We start from the raw sequence: 23,478 nt of genomic DNA, 5'->3' as shown, positions 1-23,478 counted from the left end.
AACAGAAAACAAAGTATAAAGGGTAAATCTAAAAGCTGATTCTTATGTAAGACTCCCCCAAAGAGATAAAATTTCAGGGAAATCTCCAAAGGCTCAACTGCCGCACACCAAGAAAGAACTAGAATTTGAAAACGTGAAGTGAGAGAGGTCATATGACAGGCAAGGGAAAAGTGCAAACAGTGCTGCTGGCGTGCCTTCTTCCCTCCCACACACTGCCCATCCCCAACTCTGGAGGAGCCTATAGGGGTGATACAGTTTGGCTCTGTGTCCCAACCCAAATCTCATCTCTAATTGTAATCCCCATGCGTGGAGGGAGGGAGGTGACTGGATCAGGGGGGCGGTTGAGTGAGTTGTCATGTGATCTGGTGGTTTTACAGGGGCTCTTCCCCCTTCGCTTTCTCTCTCCTGCCACCTTGTAAAGAAGGTGTCTGCTTCCCCTTCCACCATGATTGTAAGTTTCCTGAGGCCTCCCCAGACATGCAGAACTGTGACTCAATTAAATGTCTTTCCTTTATAAATTACTCAATTTCTGGTAGTATCTTTACAGCAGTATGAAAACAGACCAATACAGGGAGGGCAGGTAGGTAACAGGAGCGATCAGACCCCTCCTAACCACTGGTATGGAAGGCAGTGAATCAGGCCTGAGCTGGGGAGAGAGGAAAAACTTTGAATTGGATGAGATACTGAGGTTTTAGTTTAGGTTGGATGGAACTACATAATCTAAAAATGGTAGTGTTGTTAGAATCTGAAGTGGCTGAAAAACTCACGGGATCTACTGGAAAAGTCAACAAGAGCAAGGAAAATGTTTCTGACAAAAAATGCTTGAGGCAAGAGTGGAAGAAAACAAAGCTGTTTCCTGACTACATCCTATTAAGCTCGACTAAGTCAATAAGCCTGTTGTTACACTTGTGTTTCTGGCTATCATTTCCCTTCATTGGACTGGGAGAAATTACGCATCAAAATAATGAATTAATGATAGTAACACATATAATCCTTTGAAGGAAATTAAGAACCATGAGTACATATTGATACACATAAATATATGAATAAATTAAAAGTTTGATAAGAGTATTTACTTAGTCTCAAAGTACCTCCTGAGAGAATACTAGAGAAAGAAAACATAAATTCATGGTGGAGAAGAAGAAAAGACATCATCTTAAATAAGCTATCAAACTGGACAACAACGAATCCAAGGCATGCGCCATCTGACACGAGGAATACAACGTTGCTTCTTGCTTCATTGAATTTTTTTCCAAAGGTGCGTAACTTGAATCTAATAATGAGGAATATTTTCAAACCCAAATTCTACAATATATCTGGCCTATAAACTTAAAAAGAATTCAAGAATGAGAAATAATTTCCAAGTTGAAGAAGATTAGAGTCACATGAGAGTGAAATGCAATGTCTGCTTCTGAATGGGATGGCTTTTCTGTTCTGAAAGCAGGGGTCCCAATCCCTGGGGGCTATCACTGGTACTGTGCCACACAGCAGGAGGTGAGTGGTGGGCAAGTGAGCTAAACTTCTTCTGTATTTACAGCTGCTTCCCATCACTCGCATTACCTCCTGAGCTCCGCCTCCTGCCAGATCAGCAGTGGCATTAGATTCTCACAGGAGCATGAACCCTATTGTGAACTGTGCATGGGAAGGATCTAGGTTGTACACTGCTTATGAGAATCTAATGCCCGATGATCTGTCACTATCTCCCATCACCCACAGATGGAACTGTCCAGTTGCATGAAAACAAGTTCAGGGCTCCCACTGATTCTACATGATAGTGAGTTGCATAAATATTTCATCATATATTACAACGTAATAATAAGAGAAATAAAGTGCATGATAAATATAATGCACTTGAATCATCCTGAAACCACCCCTTCACCCCTGGTCTGTGGCAAAATTGTTTTCCATGAAACCAGTCCTTGGTGCCAAAAAGTTTGGGGACCACTAATCTAGAGGATATTATTGGGGATTATTATTATTATTAGCAAAATTTACTGATGGCAATATATGAATGTTAATGTCCCAATTTTGGTGGTTGTATTGTGGTTATGTAGGAGAATGTCTGTGAGATGCCAGGGCATCCCACTGGCAAATTATTCTCAGATGGTTCAGGAAAATAAAGGTTCTTTATATTGTACCAGCAACTTTTCTGTAAGTTTAAAAGTGTTTCAAAATTGTTTAAAATTAAAAAGTTATAGAGAAAGTGAAAAGACTAATTACCAACTGGGAAAAATATTAGCAATGCAAATATCAGATGAGTGGTTAAATTTTTAACATACAAACAGCCCTTATTAAACTGAGGAGACAAACTAATCAATTCACAGCTGGGCACAGTGGCTCATGCCTATAATCCCAGCACTTTGGGAGGCCGAGGTGGGCAGAGCAGGAGTTCCAGACCAACCTGGGCAACATGGCAACCCCCGTCTCTACCAAAAATACACACACACAAAATTAGCCAGGTATCATGGTAGTGTGGACTGTGGTCCCAGCTACTTGGGAGGCTGAGGTCAGAGGATAGCTTGAGCCCCGGAGGCGGAGGGTGCAGTGAACTGAGATCATGACACTGTACTCCAGCCTGGGTGACAGAACGAGACCCTGTCAAAAAAAAGAAAAAAAAAAAAAAAGAAGACTAAAAAGACTAATCAATTCAACTAAGAGAAAATCAAACTGACAAATAAACTAATTAAAAGAGATTACTAGTAGTCAGGAAAAAATGCAATTTGAAATACTGACCAAGCATGGTGGCTCATGCCTGTAGTTCCAGCACTTTAGGAGGCTGAAACGGGTAGATCGCTGGAGGCCAGGAGTTGAGACCGGCATGGGCAACATGCTGAAACCGCGTCTCTACTAAGATTACAAAAATTAGCCAGGCCATAGCGCATACCTGTAATTCCAGCTACTCGGGTGGCTGAGGCAGGAGAATTGCTTGAACCCAGGAGATTGCAGTGAGCAGAGATCATGCCATTGGACTCCAGCTTGGGTGACAGAGCAAGACTCTGCCTCAATATGTATATATATATATATTTTATATATTATACATATATTATATATATTTTATATATTATGCATATATAATATATATTGGCTGGGCACAGTGGCTCACACCTGTAATCCCAACACTTTGGGAGGCTGAGGCAGGCAGATCACCTGAGGTCAGGAGTTTGACCAGCCTGGCCAACATGGTGAAACCCCGTATCTACTAAAAATACAAAATTAGCTGGGCATGGTGGCACGTGCCTATAATCCCAGCTACTCGGGAGGCTGAGGTAGGAGAATCAGTTGAACCTGAGAGGCAGAGGTTGCAGTGAGCCAAGATTGCACCATTGCACTCCAGCCTGGGCAGCAAGAGCAAAACTCTGCCTCAAAAAAAATAAAAAATAAAAAAATATATATATATATACACACACACACATACACACACATATACATGTATATACACACGTACATATATACATACATATATACACATACACATATATATAATACATACATATATGTATATCAGATATCATAAGGCACCTACCAAAATAATACAAATGTAAAAGCACAACAGCCAGCAAGGGTGATTTGGGAATGTGGAATGGATATTTTCATGCTTTCATGATAGATAGTTGAATGTTCCATTTTGTGGTATGAAATGTAGCAACATCCATTAGAAATATGCATTCCCCTTGATCAGGAGATTTCCATCCTGAGGAATCCATTCTCTGCATAAGGATATAGAAACAAGAATGTTTATTGCAGCTTTGTTTTTCATAACAAAAAACAAAATGAATAACATTAGTGAAACATTAATGACTAATAATGAATGACTACTAATGAATAATGAATAACAAAAAATGAAATGATTGGGGGCTGGGGGTGTGGCTCATGCCTGTAATCCCAGCACTTTGGGAGATTGTGGCAGGAGGATGCTTGATCCCAGGAATTTAAGACCAGCCTGGGCAACATAGTGAGACTCCATCTCTACCAAGAAAAAAAAAAAAAAGCTGGGCACGGTGGTGTGTGCCTCCCATGGTGGAAAGGCTGAGGTGGGAAGGTTGCTTGAGCCTGGGAAATCAGGGCTGCAGTGAGCCAATGAGTTGTGATAGTGCCACTGCACTCCAGCCCGGGAGACAGAATGAGAAAGAAGAAAAAAAGAAAAAAAAAAAAAAAAAAAGAAAGAAAAATGATTGGGATATGATCATTTCATGGAAAACTATGCAGCCATTAGAATAAGTTAGCTCTATGCCAGTTCACTGAATAGGATTCTTATAACATGTATTTTTAGAGAGGAAAAGCAAGATGCAGAGAAATGTATATGTATAAAATAGAATCCTTTTTTTTTTTTTTTCCTTTTTAGAGACAGGGTCTCATTGTGTCATCTAGGCTGGAGTGCAGTGGTGTGATCATAGCTCACTTCAGTCTCAAACTCCTGGGCTCAAGCAATCTTCCCACCTCAGCCTCCTGAGTAGCTGGGACTACTGGTGCACACCACTATGTCTGGCTAATTTAAAAAAAAAATTTTTGTAGAGATGGAGTCTTGCTATGTTGCCCAGGCTGGTCTCAGACTCCTGATCTCAAACAATCCTCCTGCCTCAGCCTCCAAAAACACTGGGAATTATAGATGTGAGTCACTGTGCCTAGCTGAATCCTTTTTTTAAAAAAACTCAATTCCTGTATATATGCACATATGTTTTATAAATGGTTACATGAGCATGTAGAAAGACAGGAAAGCAAGCCACATAGCCATTACATTGGTTAGGAGGGAATGATGGATACAGGTAAGAAAAAGGATATGAAGGCCAGGCGCAGTGGCTCACGCCTGTAATCCCAACACTTTGGGAGGCCAAGGTGGGCGGATCACGAGGTCAGGAGATTGAGACCATCCTGGCTAACACAGTGAAACACCGTCTCTACTAAAAATATTAAAAAATTAGCCGGGTTTGGTGGTGGGTGCCTGTAGTCCCAGCCACTTGGGAGGCTGAGGCAGGAGAAAGGCATGAACCTGGGAGGCAGAGCTTGCAGTGAGCCAAGATGGCGCCACTGCACTCCAGCCTGGGTGACAGAGTGAGACTCTGTTTCATAAAAAACAAAAAGAAAAGAAAAGAAAAAAAGAAAAAGGAGATGAATAACTTTGATGGTATCGTTGCATTTTGACTAATTTCTATCACTCTACACACAGGTCTTACAATATAGGTTGATTGATTACTGAGATGCTAGCAGTGTGGATAAACTAAGTGAGAAAGACTGCTACTGTGGAAATAGTGAGAAAAAATCATCTGCTGCCAAGCCTCAAGTAAGAAGGCTGGATCTGAGAAAACCAGCAGTTGGAAGCAAGACAAGTGACTAACATGCTCAGGAAAAAATGTGAGAATGGAGGTCCAAGAAGAGTTAAAGATAAAATCTACAGCGAAAGATTATTTATCAAAAGTGGGTGAAGAGGTGGTGAGTAGGAGAGGAGGATTCCAAACGTAAGAGTCAAGCATCAGAGGATGGCACAGTCCAAGAATGTGTAAAGACTTAGGATCAGGTTCTTACAATGAGAATCACGTTAATGAAAGCTGGGTCTGGAGCTCAGCAATATCAGAGAAGTAAAGGTGCTGGCAAAGCAGTATGGCTGGAGTGGGCCTTCTAAAACTCTTCCTCTTGTATGGCACTTCTAAACCCTCACCATTAAAGGTTTGGGCGGCTTCTGATGGCTGTAAAAAGAGAAGAAAGAGAAAACAAAAGAAAAGTTTCTAAGTACAGTCATACATAGCTTAACAACAGTGATATGTTCTGGGAAATGTGTCTTTAGGCGATTTCATCTTTGTGCAAACATCATAGAGTACCCTTACACAAATGTAGAAGCTATAGCCTACTACACATCTAGGTTATATGGTTTAGCCTATTGCTCCTAGGCTACAAATCTGTACAGCATGGTACTATACTCAATACTGCAGGCAATTGTAACACAATGGTAAATATCTGTGTATCTAAACATATCCAAACAGAAAAGACACAGTAAAAATATGGTATAAAAGATTTTTAAAGTGGTACACCTCTCTAGGGGCAATTACCGTGACTGGAGCTTGCAGGATTGGAAGCTGCTCTGAGTGAGTGAGTGAGTGAGTGGTGAGTGAGTGTGAAGGCCTAGGACATTACTGTACACCACTGAAGACTTTATAAACACTGTACACTTAGGCTGCACTAAATTTATAAAAAAAAATTTTCTTTCTCCAATAGTATATTAATCTTAGCTTACTGAAACTTTTGTACTTTATAAACTCTATAAAAATCTCTTTACTCCTTTGCAATAATACAGCTTAACACACAAACACATTGTACAGCTATACAAAAATATTTTCTTTATTTATATCCTACTCCACAAGCTTTTTTCTATTAAATTATTTTATTTTATTATAGATTCAGGGAGTACCTGCCTATGCTTGTTATATGGGTATATGTGTACTGGTGCAATTTAAACTTCTAGAGTACCTGTTACCCAAAGGGTGAGCATTGTACTCAATAGGTACTTTTTCAATCCCTGCTCCTCATCCACCTTCCCTCTTTTTGGAGTCCCCAGTGTCTATAATTTCCACCTTTATTTCCATGTGTGCTTATTGTTTAGCTCCCACTTATGAATGAGAAAATGTGGCATTTGGTTTTCTGTTTCTGAGTTCACTTCTGTGAATGGCCTCAAGCTCCATCCATGTTGCTGCAAAAGACATTATTTCATTCTTTAATTTTTTTTTTTCATTTGAAACTTCTTTGTTAAAAATGAAGACATAGGCCCGGCGCGGTGGCTCACGCCTGTAATCCCAGCACTTTGGGAGGCCGAGGCAAGTGGATCACGAAGTCAAGAGATCAAGACCATCCTGGCCAACATGGTGAAACTCCATCTCTACTAAAAATACAAAAATTAGCTGGGCGTGGTGGCGGGCGCCTGCAGTCCCAGCTACTCAGCAGGCTGAGGCAGGAGAATGGCTTGAACCAGGGCGGCGGAGGTTGCAGTGAGCCGAGATTGCGCCACTGCGCTCCAGCCTGACCAGACAGCGAGACTCCGTCTCAAAAACAACAACAACAACAACAACAAAAACGGGCGCGGTGGCTCACGCCTGTAATCCTAGCACGTTGGGAGGCCGAGGAGGGTGTATCGCGAGATCAGGAGAACGAGACCATCCTGACTAACACGGTGAAACCCCTTCTCTACTAAAAATACAAAAAATTAGCCAGGCGCCGTGGCGGGCGCCTGTAGTCCCAGCTACTCCAGAGGCTCAGGCAGAGGAATGGCGTGAACCCAGGAGGCGGAGCTTGCAGTGAGCCGAGATCGCACCACTGCACTCCAGCCTGGGCGACAGAGCGAGACTCCATCTCAAAAAAAAAAAAAAAAAAAAAAAAAAAAAAGACATAAGCACACACATTAGCCTAGGCCTACAAAGGTGTCAGGATCATCAATTTCACTATCTTTCACCTCCATATCTTGTCTTACTGGAAGGTTTTCGGGGCAATAGCACACATGGAGCTGTCATCTCCTAGGATAACAATGTCTTCTTCAGGAATGCCTCCTGAAGGGCCTGCCTGAAGCTGTTTCACAGTTAGTTTTGTTTTTAATAAGTAGGAGTACATTCTAAAATAATGATTAAAAAGTATAGTAGAGGAAATACATAATCCAGGAACACAGTCATTTATTACCATTAGCAAGTATTATGTACCATACATAACTGTGTATGCTACGCTGTCATACCACTGGCAGCACAGTAGGCTTGTTTCCACCATCATCACCAGAAACATGTGATTAACACATTACACTATGACTTTATGACGGCTACCACTTCACTAGGCAACAGGAATTTTACAGCTCCATTATAATTCTATGAGACCCCCATCATATATGCAGTGTGTTATTGTTGGAAAAGTCACTCTGTGGCACAACTGTACAAGATTTAAAAATATAGAATTCTAGTGTTATCAAGAGAAAACTGCTACTAAATGCCTCAATGCAAAATAATCATGGCAATACCAACACTAATACTAATAATACTAGGACTGGTTAAGCTTTACTGAGTTCTAAGTCCCATGTAAATACACTAAGCACTTCAAATGTATTACCTCTTTTGGCTGAGTGTGGTGCCTCACGCCTGTAATCCCAGCACTTTGGGAGGCAGAGGCGGGCAGATCACTCGAGGTCAGGAGTTTGAGACCAGCCTGGCCAACATGGTGAAACCCAATCTCTACTAAAGATACAAAAACTAGCCAGGTGTGGTGGTGCACACCTGTAATTCCAGCAACTCAAGAGGTTGAGGCAGGAGAATTGCTTGAACCCAGGAGGCGGAGGTTGCAGTGAACCGAGATTGTGCCACTGCACTCCAGCCTGGGTGACAGAGCAAGACTGTCTCAAAATAAATAAATAAATAAATAAATAAATAAATAAATAAATAAATAAAATTAAAAAAAAATAAACAAACAAATGTATTATCTCTTTTAAGCTTCACGACAACCTGAGGTAGGTACCACTATCTCCATTTTACAGACAGTGAAACTAAGGCTTACATAGGTTAAATATCTCTTTTTTTTTTTTTTGAGACAGAGTTTCGCACTTGTCATCCAGGCTGGAGTGCAGTGGCACGATCTCAGCTCACCGCAACCTCTGCCTCCCAGGTTCAAGTAATTCTCCTGCCTCAGCCTCCCTAGTAGTTGGGTTTACAGGCATGTGCCATCACACCCAGCTAATTTTGTATTTTTAGTAGAGATGGGGTTTCTCCATGTTGGTCAGGTTGGTCTCGAACTCTCGACTTCAGGTGATCCGCCCACCTCGGCCTCCCAAAGTGCTGATATTACAGGTGTGAGCCACTGCGCCCGGTGGTTAAATATCTTTCTTAAAGTCACATAAGTAGAAATTTTGAGCCAGGACTCAAACCCAAGTCTGTCTGACTCTGTAGTCTTAACTACTCCCTTTGTACAGTAACTGATGTTTATAATGATGGCTCACAGTCATCTGTAAATGTTAATTTTTTCAATGTCCTCTATTTCAAAAGTCAGTGATACAGACTATATATATTTATTATATATATAATTTTATTTATTTACTTATTTATTTATGTTTTTTGAGACAGAGTCTTGCTGTGTTGCCCAGGCTGGAGTACAGTGGTGCAATCTCAGTTCACTGCAAACTCTGCCTCCCGGATTCCAATGATTCTCTTGCCTCAGCCTCCCGAGTAGCTGGGATTACAGGCATGCACCACCAGGCCTGCTTAATTTTTTTTGTATTTTCAGTAGAGAGGGAATTTCATTATGTTGACAAGGCTGGTCTCAAACTCTTGACCTCAACTGATCTGCCTGCCTCAGCCTTCCAAAGTGCTGGGACTACAGGTATGAGCCACTGTACCCAGCCGATACCTACTATATTTTAAATGTTTTCCTCCAAATAAAAGTTGTTTTTTTAGAGTGAACCGTTCTTTAATAATTCTGGATAGCTGAAACTTTAACTATACTTTTTAGTAATTGGAACTTTACAATTGATTGAAATTGAGTTGCAAATAAAAGTTTTATGAAATGCTATAAAATATATTAGTCGTAAATTCTGAGTACTACATAAATTCTATCTATTGCATTTCCTTGTGAACTTCAATTTTTAAAAAGCCTCTTTAATGTTTTTGGCAGGATTTTTTTTCTAAATAATACTTCAATAAGGACTTTTTCTTGGCAATCCATGTGATTTCCTGGAAGTTACTGCTGAGTATATACTTACTATGTAAACATAAAACTTGATTCTCCTAGTAAAAGCATCAACCATTTCCAAATGCCAATAGGCTTTATAAGCAATTTGCAGCTTGTGAGTAAAGCCATTCCTCTTTTTTCCCCATATTTTCTTTAATACTTTGTAGTATGGGCCACAGACTATTTTCAAATTCTTCTTTGCTTTAAGATCCTCCCTCCCCCTGACCTTTTGACTAAACATTTCTTCATTTTCCTATAGTGAAGGATCTTATTTTAAAACTCTGGCCAACTTACCTGATCACATTTCCTCTAATATGTCAACTTAGCCATAACAGCTTTGAACATCTAACCTTTCCTTAACCCCCGTCACATTCATACAACTACACATAACAATATATACAGTTCCTTTTCATTTATCAAAAGAAAGAACCCTTGGAGAATAAAGATTTGACAGCTCCTGTTACAAGATAATTGTAATACTTTAAAAAAGGAGAGAAAGAGAGATGAGACAGATGGTGTACACTGGAGACATGTGGAAGTTTGCTTGAAAAATAGCTTCAGAAATTCAATTGAGACTGAAAAGAAATTATGCAAATCATCATTTTTGCATAAAAGCATTATGGAAAACAAGGAAATTATCTTAATCTTTAGTCTTCCACAATCTTGTCAAAGAGAAAGAATATCAACTGGACTGATATCATCTTGGGTTCATATTTTTTTAAACACTCTACAGCCTTTTATTTAAATTATAGGGGAAAGAGATTATTTTGAGAAAGATTATTTAAAACATTATTTTCTATATTGCTACACTTAGGTTTAATTCAGTAACATCAATCATTACTAAATTTTTTTGATGAATTACTCAGTACTTTTATTATATGTGTAATTTACATGGGGAAAGCTTTGTAATAAATGTATCAGATACTCTATCAGATTAATTTATATGGCATAAAAAGATGATGGAATTTAATTTTTAAAGTTATGTTGGCCGGGTGTGGTGGCTTATGCCTGTAATCCCAACACTTTGGGAGGCTGAGGCAGGTGGATCACTTGAGGTCAGGAGTTTGAGACCAGACTGACCAACATGGTGAAACCTCGTCTCTACTAAAAATACAAAAATTAGCCGGGCATGGTGGCATGTGCCTATAATCCCAGGTACTCGGGAGGCTTAGGCAGGAGAATCACTTGAGCCCGGGAGGCAGAGGTTGTTGTGAGCTGAGATCGTGCCACTGCACTCCAGACAGAGTGAGGCTTTGTCTCAAAAAATAAATAAAAATAAATAAATAAATAAATAAATAAAAGCATTAGCTATAAACAGAAGAAAATGTTATGATGGGATCATTTCTACTATGGAATCACAGAATATAGGCTTGTGTTTGATTACACATATGAATTACACAGTTTAGTGGATAAACTGATAAAGGCAGCCAACATCCTTAGCCTAACACTATAATTTAAAAAGAAACCTGCGACATAATTTTTGAGTCTCTAGTGAATCCATGCATGTTTTCTTTTTGTGTGTATTTTTAAGCTGGCCTATTTAGATGCATTAGAAAAGTTTACCATTATCTTTAAATTTGATCAGAAAGAAAGAAGTCTGAAAATTGATAATCTTTAATATATATAAAGATGGTTACCAAGGAAGATTATGGAATTTCATTTCCCGAAGATGGTTAGATAAAGTGATGGATATTTATCTAGTCTCTTCCTAATACTTTGGTTTAGGTAAAGTTTGCTTGTGCGCAAAAAGAGCACTTCAAGGTTTGAACTTTTAAAATGATAATGGCATTTGACAGGAAAAATTAGTTTAATAGAAAGGAACAACTCTTATTATTTTTTTCCTCATATAGGTTAAATTTATCTTTGAACTTTGGTCAGATATCTACTAGAGGCATCTAATTTTCAGGCAGGTTTTTGTTGAAATTTAACAGTATTAAACAACAGGACTTTCTGAGGCTTGATATGGGTGACCTCTGTTCACATTTGGGGTCCTGGAGTGAGCTGGGCCAGCATGTGTGTTTCTCTGGGCAGGCTAATATTCTAGCTCCCTTTTAAAACTGATATCCTTTAAAAAGCTGTCCAGCATTTATTAAGAGGAGAGGCTGAACGCTGTATGGAGGGTGGGCAGGGAAGAGGGGCACAGACTGGAATGAACGGAGGTGGGCACACTCAATCCCTCTCCTATTGTCCCTAGCAAACTAGCTCTGGTTCCAAGATCCCACATCCTTCTCAACAAAAACAAAGCCCTAGAGTGCCCTTTTAAAATTAGCTTCCTTTGTCAGTGCCTGGGTTATTTCCCTTTAAATGTGCCTCTGGACAAGCCTACAATTGTGTTTCTCAGTTTGTGGTCCCAGCATCATGTACATGAGAATCACCTGATTCTTGAACCCAGGCTGGACCTACTAACTCTCCAGGGATGAGGGGAGGGCGTCTGAATTTTAAACCAGTGTTGCAGATGGTTCTGATTGCATTAAACCTCAAGAATCTCTCCCTGAAGGCTGGGTTAGAATTAGTCTGTATAGAGAACTCTGACTTTCCCCAGGTATTTCATTGTCAAACACAGCTTCTCTAGCCAGAGTGGCGTAATCCCAGCACTGTGGGAGGCCAAGGCGGGTGGATTGCTTGAGCTCAGAAGTTCGAGACCAGCCTAGCCAACATGGCAAAACCCCATCTCTACAAAAAATACAAAAAATTAGCTGGGCACGGTGGTGCGTGCCTGTAGTCCTAGCTACTCGGGAGGCTGAGGTGGGAGGATCGCTTGAGCCAGGAGGTGGAGGTTGCAGTGATATTGTGCCACTGCACTGTAGCCTGGGTGACAGAGCAAGACCCTGTCTTAAACAAAACAAAACTACCCAAAAAACAGCTTCTCAAATGTTCAGACCTGTTTCAAGAAGGCTGGAGGAAGATGCAGTTCAGTTACCTCCTACTCATCAGTCTAACTTTCTTCCTAGCATCCTTCCTGATTGAACTGAAATCCTCGGGGAGTGCCTATAAATATTCCATCTGCTCCGATTTTTTGCCAGACAGTGGAGTTTGCACCACCTTCCCACTACTGCAGACCAAAATAGCCTCTCTGGGCTTGCCTGACTCTAAGTGCTCGGTTTCCTGACAACTATGGTGCCTCATGACCACTTGGCTTTATACGAGGGGATTCCATTGCCCTCAGATGTCCTTTGTGCAGTTGGGATGGAAATAATTAATGCTGGAAGGAACCTTAGATAGAATCCAGTCCAATTCCTAATTATATGGAAACAGATGCAGACAGTCAAAAAGGCAAGAAACAAACATTTTATTGGGTCCCTACTATGTGCCAGGAAGGTGCTATACTAGGTTTTTCATTTTGTCCCTAGTTTTTTTACATCAGGCTTTCGAAGTATATAATATTATATCCATTTGTATAGACAAGGAAGTTGAAACTCAAAAAAATTAAAGAAATTTGCAAAGTCATTCAGTTAGGTAGTGGATCTATAAAAATAATACTGTCATTATTTAAGTACTTACCATGTGTCAGGCATAGTTTTAAACATTTCATTTTTATTAATGTATATAAAATCACCACAAAAACTCTAAGGTAGGTAGTATTGTTACGCCCATTTTACAGGTGGAACTCAGGCACAGAAGACTGGAAACTTGCCCAAGGTCACCCAGTTAATAGGTGGTAGAAACTTTGACTCCAAAGCTCTCTCCATAATCAGGTACACTAGAGAGAAATGGAAGCAGGTACTTATTGTCCAAGTAGGAGATAGGCAGGACTGAAATAAGGATTGGGAGGAAAAGAAAGATGTAAGAAGCACTTCTGATGCTCTCTGGATCATCCATCTGGATGGTAGGAGGGGGAGGGATCAGGGGGAGAAGGGGAAGCTGAAGATAATCTGCATTTTCTTGCTTATCTGGGGAACTAAAGGGATGGTGACGTCATTAACTAAGACCTTGAATAAAGATAAACTGGCATTGCGTTTATGTTCTGTGTTACAGAGCTGGTGTTTAGCTGTTTCTGTAGCTTAACTGTGAAATATAAGAGGAAGAATCAAGAATCATGTGTCCTCATCTTCTACATCAAACTCACTGATTGATAGATTATAAGAAAGACTCTCAATGGAACTTGGAACACTGCCTGCCTGATTTCCCATCTGTAGGGCAGTGAGGTACTAAGTATCTATGCAGTTTTAGGATAGCAAGAAATATAACTGTATACTTGATTAACTCCTTATTTGAGAATTAGTCACTGGAATCACTGTGTGTTGGCTGTGAAGGACATAATGGTAAAGAAGACAGACCCAGTCACTGCCTTCAGGGAACTTATATTCAGGTAAAGAAGATAGGCAATAAATAAGGAATCAAAAAATTAGACAGCAAAAAGTGCTGCAAAGAAGATAAAGAGAGTACTATGCTGAGATGCAGTGGTGCAGAGTCCAAGTGACAGTGAGTCTTGTAAGACAAAGACTATGTTTGACTTTAAATTTCAGGCATGATGGGAAGAAATTGATGAGTTTGGAGCAACGTAGTAACTGGTATGTTATGCATTTTTTGTTGCTCACTCTGAATGTTACTATATTCTGGGCAGGATTATGCGGACAAGAGTGGAAACAGAGAGACTGGTTTAGGAGGGCCAGAGACAAAGGGTGATGGTGGCTTAAATAAACTTGCACTGGAGGCAAAGGAAAGTGGGTATAAATTGAAACATATTTTGGGAGAAACTAGCAGAATTGATGGAGAGGAAAAGGGAAATCAAAGACGATCCCTAGGTTTCTAGTTTGAACAACTGAATGAAGAGTGCTATCATTTACCAATATCATGGCAACTGGAGAAGAAACAAGGTTTGAAGGAAAACGATAATCAGACACATGTATATATATATCCATGTGAAAGCACAGTACCAAAGTTTACCAAAGAGTGCTCTGGACTGGATATTTAAGTGCCTGATTTTTGTCACCACTTAGAGCAATAATTTCTCTACATCTTGTTTTTTCCCATCTACATGGAAATAATCATGTCTGTCTTTACTGCTTCTGAGGGATGTTGAGAAGACAGATGAGATAATATATATGAAAGTCCTTTGAAGTCTTGGGAGGATAAGAACTGTGTAAACCCAAGCTATCATTATTAGGTCACAGGGTATATTTATGTTTTTCATGGTTCTACTCAAAGTCACAGGGATCTTAAGCACAACATGCTTACATCCCTTCCTTCATGTTCAGTTCCCAGACGTGAAAAGGTGAACATGCTTCTCTTCCCCAACTGCCCCTTTCCCTATAGTATTGACAGGACTTTGCAATTACTAGCATTATACCAAACTTATTTGAGACAGAGTCTCACTCTGTCACCCAGGCTGGAGTGCAGTGGCACAATCTTGGCTCACTGCAACCTCCACCTCCCAGGTTCAAGCAATTCTCCTGCCTCAGCCTCCCAAGTAGCTGCGATTACAGGTGCCCACCACCATGCTCAGCTATTTTTCTTTTTTTTTGTATTCTTACTAGAGACAGGTTTTCACCATGTTGGCCAGGCTGGTCTCGAACTCCTGACCTCAGGTGATCCACCTGCCTCAGCCTCCCAAAGTGTTCGATTACAGGTGTGAGCGACCATGCCTGGCCTGTCCCAAACTTTTTTAAGACCTTGGGAAGAAAGGACTTTGCCCAGAATAACTCTGCTTGGGTGATTCTTGGCAGATTATGATAATGATGCTATCTGATTTTAATAGAGATGTACAGATTACAAAGAACCAGCATGTTGTCTCATCTAGTCGTCCCACAACACTCTGAGAGATTTTTTTTTCACCATTTGACAGAAAATGGCTCAGGAGGTTAAAGTAACTTGCCTAAGACTTCATTTTACAGCTGGAGTAACTAAAGCTAACAAAAGTGTTGTGTTCTAAAAACTATATAACATGCACTGGGGCATTAAAAGAACTACAGCCACATCCTGGATAATATTCATGAGATGTATGCCAGATTCTTTGATCACTGCTGTCTTGGGACACATTGTCTTCAGTTCTTTGAAAATGGGTGTGGCCAGGCACGGTGGCTCACGCCTGTAATCCCAGCACTTTGGGAGGCCGAGGTGGGCAGATCACCTGAGATCGGGAGTTTGAGACCAGCCTGACCAACATAGAGAAACCCTGTCTCTACTAAAAATACAAAATTAGCCAGGCATGGTGGTGGGCGCCTGTAATCCCAGTTACTCGGGAGGCTGAGGTGGGAGAATCGCTTGAGCCTGGGAGGCGGAGGTTGTGGTGAGCCGAAATCGTGCCATTGCACTCCAGCCTGGGCAACAAGAGTGAAACTCCATCTCAAAAAAAAAAAAAAAAAAAAAAAAAAAACACACCAAAAACCAAAAAACAAACCAAAAAAACAAAACAAAGAAAATGGGTGTGATTATTGATTTTTTTTTTTTTTTTTTTTTTGCCGGGAGTTTCAAGAGCTGCACAATTCTACCTACGACCTTGTGCGCTGCTCTCTCTAAAATCAAACACCAAACCAAAATAAGAATACAATAAAAATTTTCCCTTGCTTTCGAGTAATTACATGATTAACAGTTTCTTCTTTCCCTTGGGAAGAGACACACTGTGCTTCACTTTGCCTGGGGTGGGGATATGACAGTGATGTGCAAAAGACAGGGGCTTGGAATGGTGGAAAGAGAACTGGACTTGGAATCCAGAGAGCTGGGATTGAGTCTTGGTTCAACATTACCTACTGTGTGACCAGGGGAAAATGAACCCATCTGAGCTTCAGTTTTAATAACTGCAAAGAATCCTTATCTGTTTATTGACTGTAATCTTCTGGTCAGCCTCATCTTCATCCATCTGCCCAGTTCCACATGCAGAAATAAGTAGTCACTTTCAGTTTGCAAACTGGACTAGAAATTCTCCAGTCCATTCATTCCTTCCGTAGGCTTTCTCAGCTCAAATGCCCAAATACCCGTGCATTTGCTCACTTCTAATGGAAGGGGAAGTGGGCTATGATTTTTGGTGTTCATACATGATGACTCTCAGCATATGAATCTATTTAGAACAAGGCTGAGAAAAGATGACATAGAGGGTTGCTGTGAGAATTGAACTGATGCATGAAAAATGTTCCACACAGTGCCTGGTTTACAGTGAGTGATCATTGTTAGCTGTTATAATTTTTTCATGCTTATGTGATCCTTATGTCTTGAATGGTTCAGCTGTGGCCCTAGCTGGAGACTAGAGGATAAACTGGGACTCCTCTTCAAATCATAAACCTAGTTGGTGGCCGGGCAGAGATTTCTTGCATCTGTTGTAACCCTTTCTTCTTATAACCACCTAGTTTCTGCCCACCTTTGAGGAAGGGTATTTGGGATAACTTTTTGTAAATTGATGGTAAATGCAAATACAATAATATCTACTTAACTTGTTTCTCCACTAAATCGAGACGGAAAAACCTCAAAACCTGTGGACAAGATGTTTTTCAAAACTCCACTTCGGTTTACAGGTGTGTGCCTGGGGCAACCAAAACAAAGATTACTGCGACGATGATGGCAGCAGCCCAGGCTCAGATGAAAGAGGCGCCTTTTAGCGTGCTTTACGGTGCCAGCTCACCGGAGGTCAGACTCAATTCTCCCCACTTAGGGCAGGGATAACAGAGTCCCCGCGGCTGGGCTGCAAGCCCATACTACCGTTTTCCTAGCCTTGGGCTTTGGGGTCAGCGGTCCTCCAGGCTTGCTCCAGTTTGGGTCCTGGGGTGACTGATGGCTGGGTGCGGGCAGGTGGACGCGGCACTGTCCCCATCGATTCACCACGCCTATCTCGGCCCTAAGGGGCAACACTTCGCACCGACTCTACCAAGTAAGTGTACAGGGTGGGCAACCAGACGCAAAGTGCAGCGGGATCGGTTCCCGCCAGGACTGCTCCCGCCGCCTCCGCGGACCCAGCCCCTCCCGCGCCGCGACTCGCCCAGCCCGGGGAGGAAGAGTCCGTCCCGGGCGCCCAGCCCTACCAGGGGAAGGAGGACACGGCGGGACTCTGCCCCGGGGCTCCTTCCTGCTTTCCCCAGCCTCCACTCCCGCCGCCTCCCACTCCAGTGGCTCCATTTTTCAGACGCGTTCTCCTGTGGGAGACGGCGTCAGTCCCCGAGCCTTCCCCTCGTTGCCCCGTGGGGGCCCGGCTCCCCAGTTTCTCCGCTCTCGCAGCGCCCCCTCAGGCTGCCGCACCCATCCCGCCCCCGGGCTCCGGCGGGGTACTGGGCGCTGGTCACCTCAGCGCGGGAGGCCGGCGCCGGGGCGGGCGGCTCCGGGAGGTGCCGCGCCCGCTCCAGGAGAAGGCGCTGTGGCGCGGGGCCGCCCCCTTGCGCCCCGGGCGCCGGCTGCGGCCCGGCCTCCTCCTCTTCCTCCGCCCTCCTTGGCTGGGAAAGTGGGAGGCGGCCGCGGCGGCGTGGTGTGTGTGCGCGCGTGAGGGGGGCAGCAGAGAGGAGTCTCCCGGTGCCGCCGCGGCGTCAGAGACACTGCGAGCGGCGAGCGCGGCGGGGCAGCATCTGCATCAGCCGCCGCCGCTGCTGCGGGGCCGCGAACAAAGAGGAGGAGCCGAGGCGCGAGGTAGGGCGCGCGGCCGGCGCGGGGCCGGCGGGCACCCAGCGTTGGCGGACCCCTAGCTGCGGAGAAGGCGGTGGTCTAGGCGTTTTTCCATCCCCGCCCTGGGTCGGTCTCCCTCTCCCCTCGCCGTCGGGTCCCCCTGGGCTGGGAATCAGGACCTGCGGAAGCAGAGCAGCCCGCGGCCTCTGCCTTCTCCGGGCAGGAAGCTGCCAGGGCTCCGTGCCGCGGTCTCCCCGACGCAGCCCAGCACCCCCTGCTTCCCGGATGGCGCGGTCTCTCTGGGGACTGTCGCCTTATCTGGGCTGGGCTAGAAAGCTGCTTCCCCGTGGCACTCTGTGGGGCTGAGTTTCGCAACTTAAGCCTGCGCATTTATTTTTAAGTCCTTGAAAACTTCCCGCAGTCGTGTAGGGGGATATGTGTCCCCGGCCTGACCTAAAGGGGGGCGGAGATGAGGGAGGCTGTAGGATGAGAGCCCCAGGCAGGGACCGGCTCCTGCCGGGTGCCGCCGACACCTGGCCCCGGGGTGTGTCTGCGGCGAACGGCCGCCGCGCCTCCCTGCGGGCTCGGGAGTACCTGTGCTCGGCGCAGTGGGAGCGGGGGCGCAGCCCTGGGGCTCCCCCGCCCCGACTTTGTCAAGAACAGCTGTTAATGCTACCAGCCAAATCTTTTTACCCCCTTTCTCCTGGGCATTCACATTTACATTTATTTTGGCTGTAGGGCAGTAAGTGGCTGGCTTTTTCCTGAATGGCCTCATTTTCATATGCCCACAGTTTCCAGTCCAACATTCCGTTGTCGAATTCTTTTGGTGGTAATTTTGCCAGATTTTCTGAATGGGATTAGGACAGGCCGTTCAGAAATGTGTTTCAGAGTTTATCAACCACTGCCCTGAAAGGCGCTTTTCTGTTTTAGCTGCTTTCAATCAAATCTGTGTCTTTTAGAATTGTCAACCTTCAGCTCTTTCTGGTTGGGCAAGATTAAACAGTTCTATTTTTAAGAACAGCGAAGAAACATATGTATTTAATATTGGGATCATTTACCACGAGCGATCACATGAGGCATGGTTTCTTAAACGCTAAAGTGGCTTAAAAAAGGGAATTTAGTTGGATTTAAAAGTATATTTCAGGTAGAGGAAACTTTCAATGGTCTCTGTCAGCTTCTCTTATGAGTTGAAGACTTTATTAAGGCAGCTGATATCACTTTCAGAGCTTAAGAAATTATGTTCCTTATTGCATTTCATAAATCCTTCTGCAGGAATTATGTATAATACTCTGTGTCTGTTTTGCCCAGTGAACCCCTGGATATCTTTAGGGGTTAATTGTGCGTTGTTTAGAAAGCCTATTTTGTTTTCAGTTGTTGACTTTGGAGTTTAGGAACCCACATTCCAAAGCAAAGCTACACTATTCAGACAGGGAATAGTGTACTTTTGGGTACTTTTTGATTCTTGGCTCCTTTGTGAGCTTTTTCCCTAGATAACAACACTCATATTCTCTTTTCCCCCTTTTTCCCCATGACTCTAGAGCAAAGTCTGAAATGGATGTTACATGAGTCATTTTAAGGGATGCACACTACTATGAACATTTCTGAAGCTTTTTTCTCAGTAAAGTAGATAAAGATGGATGAATCAGCCTTGTTGGATCTTTTGGAGTGTCCTGTGTGTCTAGAGCGCCTTGATGCTTCTGCGAAGGTCTTACCTTGCCAGCATACGTTTTGCAAGCGATGTTTGCTGGGGATCGTAGGTTCTCGAAATGAACTCAGATGTCCCGAGTGCAGGACTCTCGTTGGCTCGGGTGTCGAGGAGCTTCCCAGTAACATCTTGCTGGTCAGACTTCTGGATGGCATCAAGCAGAGGCCTTGGAAACCTGGTCCTGGTGGGGGAAGTGGGACCAACTGCACAAATGCATTAAGGTCTCAGAGCAGCACTGTGGCTAATTGTAGCTCAAAAGATCTGCAGAGCTCCCAGGGTGGACAGCAGCCTCGGGTGCAAGCCTGGAGCCCCCCAGTGAGGGTAAGTAGCCTACAAAGGTAGTTTGGTGAATAAAGGTGGTGATGTCCACATTTTTTCTTTATTCTTTAGCTTGGTGTTTTCCAGGTCTCATTGCTTAGGAAACCACATATAGATTATACCTCTGAATATTTTTCCCCCCATCTTGGAATGAGATTGGATATAAATAATAAATTTTATTGTTTTGAAAATTATCTCTAGATAGTCTCTTATCTTTTAAGATAAATTTTGGGAAACAAGTAGCAATTAGTGAATGAAATCTAAACCAGCTTTTGTTCTGTGCCCATTTTAAAATGGAAATTTGGTATTTTATCATGTTGGTGGGACTGAGAGTCGTGATTACATGTATGTAGTACATATGTGTATATATATTGTAAATATGTGTGTGGGTAAATCATAAATAGGAAATCAAGCCTTAATTTTTATGTTGCTTAGAATCATTCTGTTGGTTTTATGAATACACAGCACAGAATTTACTCGTTGGTGGAATTCTTAACAAATCATGGCTACAGGTAGCAGAGTTTCGTTGCTGTAGCAACAAAATGTCACTTAGGACTACACTAAAACATCTAGCTTTATAGTGAATGAAATGAAATGTTTCATCAAAATGATTTTTCCTGGGATTTGAGTTTGGGCTGAAATGATTTTAGATGAAGCTAATTATTTGGACAGCTACCACAACTGTCACACAATTTCTGTATTTATTAGAAATACCTATATTAATAATCTATATATCTATATAATATAATATATAAATATAGGTATTTCTAATAAATATAAATTATGTTGCAGGTGATGGATTCGTGATAAAATGTGCTTTTCTCATATTTGCAAAAATAAAAAGTAATCAAGAGCATCAGTAATTAAAACAAGTCCATTTCTGTAAGAAGAAGGAATTCTAAATTATTGGCCAAACTGGTAAAATCTGCTTTTAAAGAAAAGGTAATCTAGATGAGAGTATTTTTTTTCAAATCTCCCCAGTAAGCACTCAAAAGTGACTTCTTTCATTTAACACAGGAACTGCCCATTGGGATGGCGTTAGATCCCATAATTCACAGATGTGGATACCAGGCAGTTTTAACAGAATAGTTTTCCTACTTCTTTCTCAGGCTCATCTTTTGTAAATGATAGGAAGTATTTACATCACTAGATGTAAAGTATAGAGACCATTTTAATCACGAGAAAACCTGATCGGAAAACAGTTTCATTAAGGCTGTCAGGTTTCTTCTGACATATTTATTTATTTAAAGATAGTGAGAACTTTGGGCTGGGGAGGTTTTCTTTCCTTATTTGGAACCCACATGTTGTGAAAGTGATCCACTTACAGTGCTTTTCTTAGATTTCCTTTATTTTATGGAATTTACTGATTTAGACTTGAATATTTTAATCCCAGAACCAGTGATCAAGTTGATAATTTCTGAGACACCTGATATAGGTCTGTTTAGCTTAATAAAGGGGTAGATTTGCATCTTTGGAAAGGTTTTGTTTCCCTGTTAATTAGACTAGGGAAGGCATGGCTTCCCAGAATACTGTATCTTAGTTATTGACACTGCCTTACCTATTGTGAGGAATGCACTGAATGTTTGATCATTGATAAAGAGGAATTTAAGGAGAGACTCAAACACTCAATGTCTTTTGAATTTTAAGTTTTCTTGCTAACATGGAAATTGACTATGTAATTCTCATTTATCTGAACTGCTGAGTTCCCAAAATTGAACTTCTTAGGTAAATTATTTGGAGATTTTGATCATGTTAGTATTATTTTTCTGGTTTATAAGCTTTTCCTAATTTACTTCATGTTTCTTCTTTAGCATGAGAAAAATTACGTACCAAGAAACTCAACTAAACTTGAGCCTTATAACTGGGACAAAATAGTTGAGGTGGATGGAACAGGAAATATGTCTGTTACTTTGCTGGGGGAGGATGGAGGACAAAAACAAACCTATTCAGTAGTCTGAGTTGATGCAATTGATGCAATACTTAGAAAAAGAACAGCCTTTTTTCTAGTTGAAAATAGTTTTTCGAGCCAGGTACTGTGGTATTCACCTCTAGTCTCTAGCTACTTGAATCTGTAGTCCTAGCTACTCCAGAGGCTGGGGTGGGAGGATCACTTGAGCCCAGGAGTTCAAGTCCAGCCTAGACAACATAACAAGACCCCTCCCCTGTTACCCCTCCCCCGTCCCCTGCCCCCCACCCCTTTTTAAAAAAAGGTTTCTCAATAAGTTACTACTACCTTTTGCTTTCAAATATACAGAACAGTCAGGACCGTACGTATAGTTCAAACACCTGAAAGATAAATACATTTCTAGAAAAGATTCTTTTTAAGAGTGAGAATTCTGTAACATGAAGCCACATGGATATTGTAAGGCACTTCTTTGGACACTTCTCTTAGGTGAGTGCCTGTAATAAATCCCAAATGTGCATCCTCCTCCCCTAAGTGTTCTGACACAACCAAGCGGTGCAGTGAGCCTGTTTCCATATGTTGTGCAAAGCTGAAAGTGATAACGTGGAATGTTGCTTCAGTTTATTAGTTATGTTCTGTGTTCCATTAGACTGTGACCATGTGGCCTCCTCATGCATTTAGCCGAAGTATATTGAATGTTATCAACAGATTTGAACATTTCCAATGTGTGACGCATGTCTTGTTCCCAAAATTTTAATGTTTCCTGCCTAATTTGAAGGAGAAAAGGAAAGAGTGTGGGGTTGGAGTCACCATGGGAATCTGTCAGTTTTTTACCTCTAAGTAAAGAATTCCTGTTGGTTTTAGGCCAAAGTCAAGCAGTGGAATGACCCATAGGGAGAGGGACACTGCTGATACCAGTGAATGGCCTAAGAAATACAGCTGCAGAAGTTAAAATGCATATATATAAATTAGATAAGGAAAGCATGGTTTTTAAGTAGTTCCCCTATCCCGTATAGAATTTAGACTTAATAGTTTCTGCCTTCTATGTGCAGTTCCAGTGATTTAAGGAATCATTAAGTAGTGATATCTAAACAGACACATGCATAGATATTCTCTTACGTGGTGGCTCACGCCTATAATCCCAGCTCTTTGGGAGGCTGAGGAGGTAGGTGAATCACTTGAGGTCAGGAGTTCCAGACCACCCTGGCCAACATGGTGAAACCCCGTCTCAAAATTAGCCGGGCTTGATGGCGGGCACCTGTAGTCCCAGCTTCTTGGGAGGCTTTTGCAGGAGAATGGAGTGAACCCAGGAGGCGGTGGACCTTGCAGTGAGCCGAGATCGCGCCAC

At 42.2% G+C, this 23,478-nt stretch overlaps 1 protein-coding gene across 3 annotated transcripts in view; it reads left to right on the top strand.

Annotated features, from left to right (window-relative positions):
- The first annotated feature begins 17,984 nt into the window (after window positions 1–17,984).
- SH3RF1 (SH3 domain containing ring finger 1) overlaps window positions 17,985–23,478 on the top strand; it is a 185,286-nt gene continuing 179,792 nt past the window's right edge. For all 3 annotated transcript variants that reach the window (XR_748054.2, XM_010364012.2, XM_030918796.1), the window contains exons 1-2: window positions 17,985–18,228; window positions 19,743–20,230. Coding sequence is in view for 2 of the 3 variants with exons in the window: in XM_010364012.2 (XP_010362314.1) it covers window positions 19,838–20,230 (393 nt within the window). In the remaining variant the exon portion in view is untranslated. The remainder of the gene's footprint in view (window positions 18,229–19,742; window positions 20,231–23,478) is intronic.

Source organism: Rhinopithecus roxellana, chromosome 2 (genome assembly GCF_007565055.1).
Source record: "Rhinopithecus roxellana isolate Shanxi Qingling chromosome 2, ASM756505v1, whole genome shotgun sequence".
Lineage (NCBI taxonomy): Eukaryota > Metazoa > Chordata > Mammalia > Primates > Cercopithecidae > Rhinopithecus > Rhinopithecus roxellana.
The sequence above is the reverse complement of the archived record's forward strand: the minus strand, read 5'-3'. Positions and strand labels throughout refer to the sequence as shown.